The sequence below is a fragment of the Abrus precatorius genome, unplaced genomic scaffold (assembly GCF_003935025.1).
Source record: "Abrus precatorius isolate BTA unplaced genomic scaffold, Abrus_2018 Scaffold10, whole genome shotgun sequence".
Classification (NCBI taxonomy): Eukaryota; Viridiplantae; Streptophyta; class Magnoliopsida; order Fabales; family Fabaceae; genus Abrus; species Abrus precatorius.
The window spans coordinates 2,508,477-2,523,185 of NW_020874292.1; the positions used below are offsets into that span (position 1 = coordinate 2,508,477).

The 14,709-nt window shown below is 31.3% G+C and overlaps 1 protein-coding gene across 1 annotated transcript; it reads left to right on the plus strand.

The window, feature by feature from the left end:
- The first annotated feature begins 3,685 nt into the window (after positions 1 to 3,685).
- Positions 3,686 to 4,863, plus strand: LOC113853226. The gene has a single exon (XM_027483727.1). It carries the CDS (start codon positions 3,869 to 3,871, stop codon positions 4,850 to 4,852), a length of 984 nt encoding a protein of 327 aa, XP_027339528.1. The 5' UTR covers positions 3,686 to 3,868; the 3' UTR covers positions 4,853 to 4,863.
- The last annotated feature ends 9,846 nt before the right edge of the window (positions 4,864 to 14,709 follow it).

Sequence of the window (14,709 nt, forward strand, 5' to 3'; positions counted from 1 at the left end):
TGGAGGCAACATCCCCCAACATGTCACAATAGCTTTATAATCCATTACCATAACAACAAGTGACCTCTTGACCCTTAATGTCCTATATAAATAATACATGTACGAACACACCACAATTTGACACTCAACAACTCCTACCTGCTTTGCATCTGTTTTCCCCTCCCTGTATCTCTCTTTTTCAATCACCATGATTTTGCATTCAACTCTCACTTCTTTTGCTTCCATTTTCTACAACCTTCTTCCCACTCATTCACCATGAAACATGTTTGAATGAAAGCTCCATTAAAAATCAACTACATCAAGAACTGAGCGCAATCATTAAGAACAATGAAAATGCATTGATTCTTCCTCATTTCATCCTTCTTTGAGAACCGTAGATAATCCATTCGTTTCTTGTAAAGCCGTATGCATTAGAACTTTTCCCCTTCTCTATTGTTACACACCTATCTTTTTCAGATTTGTATAGAAACAATTAACAAACACTCAAAGCTTCAAACAAAATTTATTATTTTTAGGTTTTAATATTTAGACGCGTTATCACGTATTTCTAACATATCATGTTACGCATCTTTGCGAACTGTCTAGCTTTTCATTGTCCCAATCAGCAAAATTTTATCAAATTTACTGCTGAGAATTGTGTTAGCTACCATGATGAAAACTTGGTAGTCGAGTGCTTGTCGCCTAGTGAAAAGATATATACTAGTTAAGAGATGTAAGTTTAACCCTTGAAGAGCACCAGCATAGGAGTGTGCTGAGACACTGTGTGAACCATGCATGTGTGGTGGAGGTGAATGAGCCCTGGGCAGACCCAGGCTGAACGTGCAAAATCAAGATGTGGCCCATAACATTAGTGGTCCCAAGTATGGCTTTTTATTTTTGGTCAGATGCCAAGTATGGCTGGAAACCATTTACTATTTCTGAAGTAGTGGGCCTAGATTCGGAGCCTGGGGCAAGAGGATTTAAGGATTTTCTGAGTTAGTACTTACCTCAGAGGTTAGGGCTGGACATTGATTTAATGTGAACTCAATCAAAATGAAAAAGTACGAATTGATTTGAGTACTTAGGTTGGATTGAATTATATACTGTAGCTTGATCATTATCACATTGGATATTAGATTATACATTTTCAAACTTAATGAATTTTAACTAATTCAAATTAGCTTAATATTATTTCTATTATTGTTTTATTTTTTTAAAATCTTTTTACATGTATAATATGAATTGTTCAATTTTAAATGTTATTTTATTATAAATATTTTTTAAAAAATAAATAACGATAGTATATTGACTTAATATTCAATCTAATCCATTTAGTCTAGTTCACAAATATTTTCTATTAAAGAGAGTGAGAAACTTGTTTAAGTGGAATAGTATTATTATAAGCGGCAAAATTTTCACATTAAGTATTTGTAATAATTACATTAATTAAAATTCAAACTTGAAACTAGAAAATCCACCACTTATTTAGTAGTGCCTAATTCAATATATTTGACTAAAATTAGTTTATTTAAGTCGATTTTTTTATTAAACCCAACCCCTAACATAGGCAGATCATTGCCACTAACAGGTTTCATATATCGTTGCATTTGCTTTTCTTAGCCAATTGAATTAAGTAAAGATACAAGGACTAATAAAATAAATGGAAGAATTCTGTGTTTCTGTTTATAATAACACGGTGAATTATTTGTTTAAAAATTAATAATAAATTTTATCAAAATGATAATTAAATTGATGTCATGTTTTTATTTGCTGACATGATATTAATTGTAAATTAAAAATTTAGAATAAAACTATAAAGGTTATATCGGTAAAACTACCAATAAATAATGTTTCGACCATATTAGGTAAGCATTATTGCGGTAGCGACGGGAAAGATTAGACAATGGGAAGCCATTGAAAAGTTTTGGTTAACATAGGCCATCGGTTCTTTCAATGCTGATTTATCTGCACTCTACTTATATGCTGTTCTAAGATCCATTCCAAGGCATAGGGATGTCTTATCTTGTCTGGGACCATGCTTTCAACAATTACTTATGATTTTTTACTTTAATTCCCCCCACAATCCAAAAATCATGTTCAAATTAACGTATATAAATAATTATTATCTCTTACAATTTTCAAATAAAAATAAATTTTTCTATTAAAATAGCCATATGCAAGTGATAGCTGAACTCTTAACATCAAATACAAAAGTTTCTTGAATATAAATACAATTTCAAAACTTTCACAGATGCCCTATTTTTTTTTACTTCTTCTCTTGTGATGTTTTTACACTAGAATATATATATATTTTTTATCTACAGCAACACTGAACAATCATTACCAAAAGTTAGAAATTTGTTACTAAAAAAAGTAATGTTATTCAAATTAAATTCATATTAAATTGACTCACAATTCAGCTCGTTCACGCCATTAGTTGGAACGTTATCCAATTGCATGTGGACGGTTCAGGTTGCTGAATTGCCTAAGCTAAGGCATAAGTCAAATTACGTCACTATAAAGCTCTTGAGGATTGATGGTTTGAAACAAAAACTGTCTTGAAGAAAAATGTTGAATAAATGTAAATTTTTTAAGATCAGATATATGGCATGCAACTATGTCGATAGATTCCTCATATTTTTCTCTCAATTATCATTCTCTTCTTTGAAGTTGAGGTTTTAAAGATCGAATACAAATTAACTTGAGAAAAATGCTAGCTTGGTCACAAACATTAAGTGGGAACAATGCTGAGATAGAATATTTAATGCATTTTTATACGAAGTAATCAAAATTACTGTAACTACCATAAGGTCTTATATATTAAATTATGGGAGATATTTTAAGACAAGGAAGAAAGTGGAAATATCAACAAAGAAAGTTGAAATAGTATCAATGGAAAGCCAACCCTTTAAACATAATTTTTTTTTCTTCCTTATAGTTTTGACGGCTTATTCATGACCCTCTTATAGCCCTGTTTGATGTGCTGTCATGAATAGATTATAGATGATTCCTGTCCTTAGCTTGTTAACATCAAGACACCAAATGCGGTGAAATGGCATCCCTGCTTCTAACTCTGCCTGGAAGTATGCACTTTAGAATATACCCAATCAAAACCACCTAGGATTCAAGAAACCAAGAAAACTAAGATAGTTTATACTTTCAACTTCTTAAGGTAAATTAGCAAAAAAAAAGTAATGGAGGACAAAAAAAAAGTAATAGAATAACCCTTACATATAAAAAATATTAAATAGTGACCCTCTAAATAAGAAAAATAATTAGTTAGTGTACCTTGTAATTTTAGTAAAAATTATTATAAGGTCAGGGATCAACTGTCGATAATGTCGATCATTCATCGGGCGACATGTGATTGAATTTAATAACTTTTGTTAAAATTTGAAAATATTATCATACGATACTAGATAAGTGATCGAGATCATGAACAATGGTAATTTTGGGCCATATAATAATTTCTTGATTTTTGAAAACAAAAGTAAAATTTTGCTATTAAAAACAAATCTGCCATCCATCAAATTTTTCGGAAACAGTTTTGGAGGTTCAATTTAAAATATAAAATCTTGAAAGAGGCTACTGGTAAGAGATTATAGACAGTTGTGTAAAATATTAAAAGGGTTGTTCTTCAGTCTTCACTAACTCTCACTCACTGCCAGTCCATATATGCCAGCCAGTTTGGAAATTAAATATATAATTTTCTTTCCCAAATACCATTAATGCTACCAATAACACTTTCTGGCAGCACCAAGCTTTCAATTCTAGATACAGCTTGTCACTGAGATCTCCATCATTCTTCTCCCACTTTTCCTATCCTTTCTCATCGCATTTTCATCATCCATCATTCATCATATTGTGCACTCAAAGTTCGTCATTGACAATGCAAGACTCAATTGGGATCCCAGCTTGCTTTTCTTCTGCAGTTAAATCAATCGATGATCATCACACAGCAGTGACACGTTCAGGTCAAAGCGTGCACGTGTCTGTATATAGAACAAAGATCGCTGATCACTGCCGCTTGATAACCATCACATGGTGCAAAAACTTGATGCTTCATGGTTTATCAGTGTCAGTGGAAGGCCCAGAAGGAGAAAGCGAAACCCAATATAGCTGCAAGGTTGAGCTAAAGCCGTGGTACTTTTGGAGAAAACATGGTTCTAAGCGCTTCATGGTAGATGGTAACAAAGCGGTTGACATATTCTGGGACCTTAAAGCTGCAAAGTTTAACGGTGAAACAGAACCAACCTCGGAGTACTATGTAGCAGTGGTTTGTGATGAAGAGGTTGTCTTGCTTCTCGGTGATCTAAAGAAAGAAGCCTATAGAAGAACTGGGTGCAGGCCAGCTCTTATAGACCCAATTTTGGTTTCAAAAAAAGAACACATTTTTGGGAAGAGAAAGTTCTCTACTAGAGCCAAGTTCCACGAGAAGGGTAGGTGCCATGAGATCCAAATTGAGTGCAAGAACAAGGGTATTAACGGAGGAGATTCTTCAAGTGAGGTTCAGCCAGAGATGGAGATAAGATTTGATGGGCACTTGGTGATCCACGTCAAGCACTTGCAATGGAAATTCAGAGGGAACGAGTCAATTCATCTCCACAAAATGAGAGTGGAGGTATATTGGGATGTTCATGATTGGCTCTTTAGTCCTGGTTTGAAACATGCTTTGTTCATTTTTAAGCCTAGTTTATCCTGCACCACATCAATGTCATCATATAATTCACTATCATCATCGTCATCACCACCGTTATCATCTTCATCCACACCATTATCAACTCAAACGGGTAGTTCTGGGTCAGTGGAGGGGTTTACTGTCAGTGAGTCCTCGGAATTTTGTTTGTTTCTATACGCTTGGAAGGTTGAATGAAAAAGTATCATATTCATGTCAGCCTAACGGTATTATCATATCATATATCATGAATCATCAAAAATAACTTTGGAAAAAGACTTGGGTAGACCACCAAGTGATTATGGAACTGAATGCAAATACAACGATGATGATGATTATTATTGAGATTGAGATTAATTGGTTTGAGACTTGAAAGAGAGAGAGAGAGATCGAAATTGGTATTTGGAAAGTGGGCCCAGAAAGAAGCGATTTTGTTATATGTTACAGCTGGGTTTGAACAATTGCGCGTAATGGACAAAAGGGATCGAGTCACACACACATGTCCAATAATTCTCCGTCCAGAGGCATCTTCTTCCACATCTATCTACATCTGTCATCTACCACATTCGATTCCAAACCCCCTTTTCTCTCTCTTGATCTCATCTTGAGAAGCGAGCTGTATATGTTTCTTTTAAATTTTATCAACCAAATGTGTATTTTTTTTTAAAGGGAGAAGAATCTACTTATACCAAGATTAAAAATTCTTACGTTAAACTTGAATTTTTTATTTATAATTTTTTATTTTATTAATCATTAAATATAAGTTAAATAAAATATTCAAATTTAATATAAAATTTTTTAAACATATATATCAGTGTAAAAGAATATAAATATAATATATATAGCAGAAATATAGGCAATGGATTGTTGAACTGAATGTCTGTATTTGCCCGTATAAAGCTCTTGCATGTGACTAAAAGGTGGTTTCCCGGGAAGAACGGGTGTTTGGTGGTGATATTGAAATTTAGAAAGATGAGTGCAAAATCCCAATGTAAGGAACGTTTATTAGGGCCGATTAAAATAAAAAAAGGAAGGTTGATTAGGAAGGACAAAAGTCACAAACTTATGACTGTTTTTAGGTTATTTTAATTTTATCTTTTAATTAAAATTAGAATATTATTTTGGTAATTAATCTTGATTGTATATATTAGATTTGAATTGTTCATCTTCGTTATTAATATACGATTCCGTTGAAAAGAAAAAAAAAATTATATTAAATTTAATTAACAAATTTTATAAATAATTATGATGGATCATTGTTACCATATCTTGTTAGTTAATAATATAAGAAAATTCAAATTGATAAATATTAACTTTTATTGCATTGATTATTAAAAAAGTTAATTTAAAAAACATTTAAGAAATTATAGTTAAATTTAATTCAATTAAAAATATAGTAAAAAGTTAACATTTTTATTAATTTTGAAAATTAAATAATTTTTCCAAGACCTTGCAGTAGCTTCCTTCATGCTTAATTGATTATGTATGATAAACTTTTGCAGTAACTTTCCTAACGTTTTATTGCTTTTTTATATAGAAATATATTTTCAACTGCAATTTCACATCTTCTAAAACAGAGATTAGTAGGACTCTTTAAATCACTCTTCTTTCCACTAACATTATCAGGTATGACATTTATAAATCCTTCATCAATAGTAGATTTTCATAATTATCATTATAGTCATCAAAATCACAGCTTGTGATCGTTCTTGATATGGGAAAAAAGAAAAATAGGGAACTTTGTGGAACTATATATCACTCTAATTCTTTAGTATTGAGGAGAACATTCACTCCACATTCATAACGATCAGATTTTACACAAAAGAACATGAATACATGCAGTTGGGTGCCACTTATTTATATAGTGAAAGTCCACCTAATGCTCATGCAAGCTAACAAAATTTGCAGCAGCTTATTTAATAGATTTTAACTTGTTTCTCGGGACTTAGAAGTTGAATTTTCACGGTGTTTTTTTGCAGAGAGACTTACAAATACAATATATTTACGTCCACAAAGTTATATAACTTTTTTTTCAGGAGATAAATTTATTATGAATTTTTAAATTGACAGATTATAAAAAACTAGAGAAAACAGAAAAAGGCACCTTTGTAATAGTCCAGGTTCCTTCTACAATTACTTACATTCAACAAGAGCCCTATCGTTAATGGATACACATCGCCGTTTCTTTTCAATTTTTTTCATAATTTTATTAAAGTTATAAAATTAAAATAAATGCTTCTTTCCTCAATAAATTCTTATTATTAATAATAATATAAACTTAATCTTAAAAATTGAAATTAACTTTTTTAATTTTTTTTATATGTTCACAATTTTTCTTTTTAAGGCCTTTGGAAAACTCCATTTAAATAAATCTTATTTATGAACTATTAAAAATTATTGTAACTTTATTCATCTTTTATTTCAATGTGTTTACTCTAAAATATTTATTAAATAAACTTTATAATTTATCTTACTTTTATATTATACCGTTTAAGTAAATGTTCATATATAAGTGTATTTGTCAAAAAGTAATAAAAGCAAATAAAATATTACTTTTTAGTTAACTTTTGAAAATGTTCGTGAACAAGTGTACCAATCAAGAATTAATAAAGAGTTTTAAAATAATTTTCTAAAATATCGTCCTAGAATAATTATTTTTAAGTACCAAGAATATTTTAATTTAATTGTTTAAACTTAAAAATGTAAAATTAAATTAAATAAGATTCAAATATAAAAGTAATTAAGATGAATTAAGATAACACAATTTATGACAATAAACTAATCTAGATGAATTTTAGGACATATGATTTTATTTTTACACTTTTTTATATTAACTTTAAGATTAATTCTAATTATGAATTTCTTATGGTTACTAACTACTTGTACTAAATTTATTAACACACAATGATCATATAATACTATTAATCTTTTCTCTAAGTTATTATTCCAAATGGTCAAGCAAGGCAAAAGGAAGAGAAAATATGAAAAATTTATGAGCTGTTAATTTAATAACAATTAAAAAAGAAGAACTAAGTTTAGTTTATCTAATCCTTTATTTTGTTTTACCCTATATATTCATTAACTATATGTATATACAGTCACCTACAATATAATTAATTATGGTATATTTAAGAGTGTCACTTTTGAACATACAAATATAGCGTAATAGGATAAACATCATTCAAGAAAGGAAACTGAAACTATTATCAAACATAAAGATCACATAGAGTCATGCAAAGAATCTATCATAACCCTAACTATGTATTTAGCTAGACATAATATAATAAAAAATTAAAACAATAATAAACCAATCAATAGTTATTTGAAAAGTAAATGCAAACTATAAAAGTCTCCACTAAAGAAGAGATGGAGAGAGTTCTTGATCTCAAGACACACTTCTAAAGCTCCAATAGTCATCAACAGCTGGTTAAAATCAAGATATTTAAGTTATAGCCCTCAGGCTTCTTTAAATATGGTTTAAAATGCACAAGTGATGATGGTTGTTGCATCTAAGAGATATGTTTTATCTCTAATAAAAATATGACGTATCAAGAGAGAAAGATATGATTTGCCAAAATTTAAAATTCAAATTATCTTTTTGCAGGTCCCTTAACAATCTCCAAGTTGGATGAGTGTGCTTGCTACTGAAATATAGGCGTACTTGTCCTATTTTTTTTTATCAATTCATGCCCAAAATACTTCAATAATCCACTAAAGCTTTTAACATGCTAAAATGCAATAATCAATAGAATAATTAGTATAAAACTCATTCAAATAAAAATCAAGTATATGAAAATAGGCTATAAAAGCATGTCAAAATAAATACTTATCAATCCCCTCATACTTGACATTTGTTTGCCCTTTAAGCAAAATCTTGGTTAAGAGTAAACAGATAACTTGAAAACATATTATCCTAAAAAGGAATCCGAGATATATGAGATCAGAAGAACAAAAGGAGTAATATCACTGAACATAAACAATCAAAAATTTTCCCAGTTAGAATCTTATAGTTCCTAATTTTTCATTCAAATATTAAACCAGGGTATTCTACTTTTCTCTCTCTCTAAGTGTCTAAAGACAAAAAAGAGATTACACTCAGTTTCTCTATAGAGAAGTGTACTACCATAAACTTGACCATAAACAAACTCTTCACTAATTAGATTGAATGTAAGTAAAAATTATGAAGTCTTTTTCATATTATATTGTGGCTAAAAGGTTATAATAAGCATAGACGAGATAGATGAAAAGGAAGGGTATTCAAAAAGGTAATAAATCATATAATTTACAAACAACTCCTAAGTTTATAAATAAAACTCTTGGAGTAACTTACATACAATCAATTTCTTACTCCTTCTCTCTTTCATTCATTTGTAAACATTTTTTTTTCTTTTTGCTATTTTCATTCTCTTTTATATATGCATATATTTTCTTTCTTTTTGCATATAAGAAAAGAAGTAGAGGAGAATACATACAATAAAAATTTGTTTCTTCTTACACATTTAAACCCAATTACTCCATTCATAAATTTAAGGTTATCAAAATATTTTATATAGTTTGATACAAGGGATCAAAAGAAAATTAATAAAGCTTAAAGTAGGCAATTATGTGTATAAAAAATATGTTGAATGTCAAGAAAAATTAATCCTAATATGCCTTAATCGTATTAAAACATGCAATAAAAAAGAGTAACCTTACGTTGGTTACAAGTTAAGTTCTAAAACAGAAATCCTAATAGGATAATCGCACAAAACAATGAGAAAAGAGGTATCATTAATTGAATTAGGATAAAAATTACTATAAAGACTTACAACTCATGTATGTGAGCTAAGTTTAATGTAAAGTAAAAAATTAGAGAGCTTAGCTAATTATCAGTTTTATAATAAATCTTTAATTCAGAAATAATCAATCAACATGCTCTTATATCTAAAAGAAATTGGATCCTTTGAGGATAAAAATTTTAAATTATCATATAAAAGAAAAAGCATAGGAATTCACTTAAGAGCAAGCAGCAAGAAATATATTTATTAGGAACTTCCTCATATTTAAAGCACAACATTGTCCTCAATGTAAATTTAAATATATGCAAAGAGGTCAATAAAAAATAAAAAAGATAAAACTCTATGTGGTATGTTAGAATTGCCCATTTGAGATACAAGTGGTTGTTCTAAAGGAAGAATCCAAAAAAAGATAGGGTTCCTTGGGCACTATAGTCTTTGGTGATACAACACAACTATGCTATACCTTGTCCACGCCCATGCTTACAATATAGAATCCTAATTTCCCATTGTAGCTGCTTATACGGTCATGCATGTCTCTAAGCACAGTTGTGCATATTGCACAAGTCCAGAACCATTAGCTCACATGCATGGTAATTGATCAACTTAACTTCCTAGGTCATTAGCATGCTTATTCCTTATCCTAAAAAAAAAACAATAAATAAAGTAAATGTAAAAAGGGTGATAAAAACTAAAATAAAAGATACAAGTTATCTTTTGTGAGCACTTGTTTAGCATCATGAGTCTGATAATCTTGTTAAGTTATGGTGGAAAGAAGACATGAATCTCAGATGTTACTCTCTTGATGTGTAGTTGTCCTCCTAACATTAGTTTGGAATGGTTCTTCCCTTAAGTGATTATGATGTGTATATATAGATGGATTAAAGCCCTTGATATCATCAATGTCCACCCAAAGGCTCCTTAGTTCTTCTTAAGGGCTTCCAACAACTTTCTTCCATAATACCTGTCACATAAAAAAGATTAATCATAGGAAGGGAAATGTGAAGATAATTAAATAAAAAGAAATTTAAGTTCTAAATCTGAGAGTTTATTAGTGGGTAGTTTGAGCTTTTACTTTTCTTTATCCTCAAGTTGCTTGTTCTTTAACCTTCTTGAAATTTCATGCTTCAAAGAGTTCAAAGAAGGAAAAATAGTATCTATAGTGCTTACAAAATTGCAGAATTCATGGCTTGAAAGATACTTTAAAGAATTAAAAACTTGAAAAACAACTTTCTTATGATCTAGTCTTAAAGTGAATTTTCCTTCTTGAACATCTATGATGATGATGGAGACTTCATTATCCTTTTCCATATCAAACACAAAGTCCACAACAAATATGAACTCTCCAACCTTCACAAACACATTTTTTACTATACCCTTAGAGTATGTGATCGACCTATTTGCTAGTTGAAGTAACACAATGGCCGACTTAGGTTTATGCATCCCAAAGTTTTTGGAAAAAAAAAAAAGGCGTAAGGTTAATACTTATCCCTAGATCACATAAGGTTTTATCAATAGTTTTTCTAATGGTGAAAGGATCGTAGAACTCCCTAGATCCTTAAGCTTGGGCAGAAGCTTTTAAAGGACTAGATCATTCTAGCTTTGAGCATTTCCTACACCATCTTTTCAATTTCTCCCTTTTGCACATGAGGATACCTATATGGTCGAATATTGGGTGGTATTGATCCTGGCACAAGAGGTATTTTATGGTTGTACTCACTTTGGAGAGATAATTCTTTTGGCTCAGTAAAAATACTCGAGTGTTGCTGCAGTAAGTGAACAAGTTCCTTAGGCTCGCTTTCATCTTCCTCTGTCTTTCCTTTATCTTCTATTCGTATGGAATAGATGTGGATAGCAGATGACTGAGACAAATATTTTAGTTCTTGTTGAATATGAGTTGCAAATATCATTTTAATAGAAGCTGTAGTAGCACTTCTCAACACAAATTTTCTTCCCATAACAGAAAACCCCATTCTTAGACTTTTGAAGTCTCATACCCCAACTCAGCTAGCTAATGAATTCCCAAGACCATATCACAACCACCTAAGGGTAAAAGTCTCAAATTAGCTTGAAACTTTTGTCCCCTGCATAGTCCACTTAAGTTGCCTACAGATTGCATTGCTCACAAATTTGGTTGCATTCGCCATAGCCACTTTCATAGGGCTAATATGTTGGATTGTGCAACCCGTTCTTTTTAGAACAACTGGGTCAAGGAAGTTATGAGTGCTTCCTGAGTCAATTAGTATAATAATGACCTTTTTCTTGATGTTTCCGCAATTTTTGTAGTTTGATCAGAGACTGATCCAAAGATTGTAAGAAGAGAAACAACAAGATCATCACTTTTAGATGTAACCTAATCATCTTCCTTCCCTTTTAAAAGATAAATTTGCTTCTTTTTACATTTGTGGTCAAGCTCATACTTTTCATCACAGTAATAACATAGTTTTTTGTCTCATTTTTCCTGCATTTCAGCGGCAAAAATCCTTGTAATTAGAGGCAAATTATTATCGATCTTCTACTTGTTGATGAATTAGTGATATTGACACCACCTTTATGTACCCCTTTGGCTTCTTTAAAAATAGCCTCCATTGTGTCTTCCTATAGTAGAGCTAACCCAAGGGCCTAGGTTAAGGTTGTTGGTTTGAACATGGTTACCTGATTCTTGATTGCATCCTTCAACCCACTAATAAAATATTGTACAAACAATTCTCTAGATAAACAACTAGTTCTGGTCATTAATGTTTCAAATTGTTCTTGATATGCCTTTACTGCAGAAGTGTGTTTCAGTTTTGTTAGTTGTCCTATGGGCTTTCATATATATTAGGATCGAACTGAGAGACCACATTGACTGAAAATTTTGCCCAGCTAACATTCGGATTAGCCACTTCGTATCCTTGAAAACAATCAAGAGCCTTACCCTTCAAATGAATTGACACTATACTCATTCATTCTTCTCCTTCAACTCCATTAAGGCTAAAGAATCAATTGCATTTGTAGACCTAGCCACTTGGATTCTCACCATCAAATGTTGGAAAATTTAATTTAGAAAATCGAGATTGGACAAAATTACTGATATTCTGTGAATTGTAGCACTTCGACCACCTCGTTACTAACAGTTGAATCGTCATTTTGAGTGATGAATTGATCAAATTTTAGACTAATAATCACCACCATATTTGTTAGATCAAACAAAGTAATAACTTGTTTCTCCTTTGTTTCCTTCAATAACCTCATTGTTTCTTCTAAACATTTATGTTCCTGTATTCTAGTCCTATCTGCCATAAGAAAGTGCTAGGGTCGAGCTTTGATACCAATTCTAATGACCACAAAAGAAGACACAAAAGAAATTCCCCTTTTTGTTTGTAATTGTATTGATAATAATTTTTTTTATGAACCCTAATACAATCACTAAGGTAATTATACGAAAAAGAAACAACAAGCAAATCCTATAAAAAGAAAACAACAATCCTAAAAGAGAAATAGAATAAAATCCTATCAAATAAGAAAATAATAACAGAAATATTATCCTATCAAATAAGGGAAATAATTATTATCACAACATACCATTACCCTCAATGCTCTTAGTATTTCTCATCTATTTTTTTTTTTTGTAGATAATTGTCTGTTATTTATTGAAGTCAAAGCTTTCCAAATAAAACTTGTTAAGGAAGTTCTTGATACATTTTGTCTGGCCTCGGGATTGAAAGTTAATATTCATAAGTTCAGAATTATGACCTCTAAAATTATTTCTAATATGAAGGTGGACAGATTTGTGACTATAGCTCAGTTCTAGCATACTCGCCAAATTGGAAAATACTTGGGCTTCCGCATGCTGTCTAGAAGGGTCCGAAATAGTGATTAAGATTGGTAGGTTAGAGCTGGTAGAGTGACTTTGGCAAAGTCATTCTTGACATCTATACCTATTTACACAATGCATAACCTATGGATACCTGAGGGTGTTTGTGAAAAGGTTGATGCTACTATCCGCAAATTCATTTGGGGGAATGACCCTTGTCAATGGTGATTAAAATACTATTTTTCTACCCAAATCTAATGGAGGGTTGGGCATACGTCCAGCTAGAGACATCAACATTTCTCTCTTGTGGAAACATGCTTGGGATATGTTGCATGAGGAGATAAAAGAAGTGGGTACAAATTTTGGAAACTAAAAACTTGAGGGAGGATACTATCCTTCATGTTTCAGTTATTAATGGAGCTTCCTATACTTGGAGTTCAATTGCTAAAGTTGTTGATTATGGTTTCCATGTTCGAATTGGTGCGGTAGTTATATCGATTTGGCATGATAAATGGTTACAGGATGACTATCTTTGCCACTTAGCATTTTTTGTCAACATTCAAGACATCACCCTTCTCCTATACGTGACATTTTTCATGATGGTAAATGTTTATGATTGGCTGGTCAACAATCTTAAAGGACCAAATGGTGTCCTGTTTGCAACAACCATTTGGATCCTATGCAAAGCTAGAAATGCATCTATATTTCGAGATCAACTTTGGGACCTTTGGCAAACTATTAGTCACATCCACATTCTTTTGGCAGATATCGAAAAGGCGTATAACTGCCTGGGCATCAATGACAAAGTCGTCAAGTTAGATGGAAAGCACATACATCTCCAACGATCAAAATCAACATTGATGGCAGCTCCTTTGGTAACCTAGGGAGAACAGATTTTGGAGGTTTCTTTCGAGATCATATGGAGAACTGAATTACTGGTTTCTTTGGCTTATGTGGAACTTCAACCAGCGTCAAGGCTGAATTGTTTGCTCTATTTCATATATACTCTCAACAAAGCTTGGAATGAAGTTTATCAGACTATTTTGTGTGATACTGATTCTACCATGGCTTTGGAGTTGACTTATAACTACAGGGACCAATTTCATCCTTACTTTCCCTTGGTCATTGCAATTAGAAAACTATTACAGTTATCTTGGAGCGTCACCTTGCAGCACACTCTTCATGAAGCTAATTCGTGTGTCGACTGGCTTACAAAGTATAGTGCTAGTTTCGAGCACTGAAACTATTGCCCACCTCAACTTTCTTCTTGTTATCTGATGCTATAGGGATGTTGCACATGAGGCTCTAATTTCTATTTCTAGCTTTTTTGTAATTTTCACTCAAAAAATTACATACTCTAGTAATTCCATAAATAAAAAATATTATTTCCAAACTAATAAGAATTTGCTTGTTTTTATTTTGATTTTTAATATTTAAAATTATATTTAAAAATAATTTTTAAGAAAAAATGAAAATAGAATTTA

What these genes read in the sequence shown, in the direction of transcription:
- LOC113853226 (XM_027483727.1), top strand. Translation starts at nt 3,869, where the DNA reads ATGCAAGACTCAATTGGGATCCCAGCTTGCTTTTCTTCTGCAGTTAAA.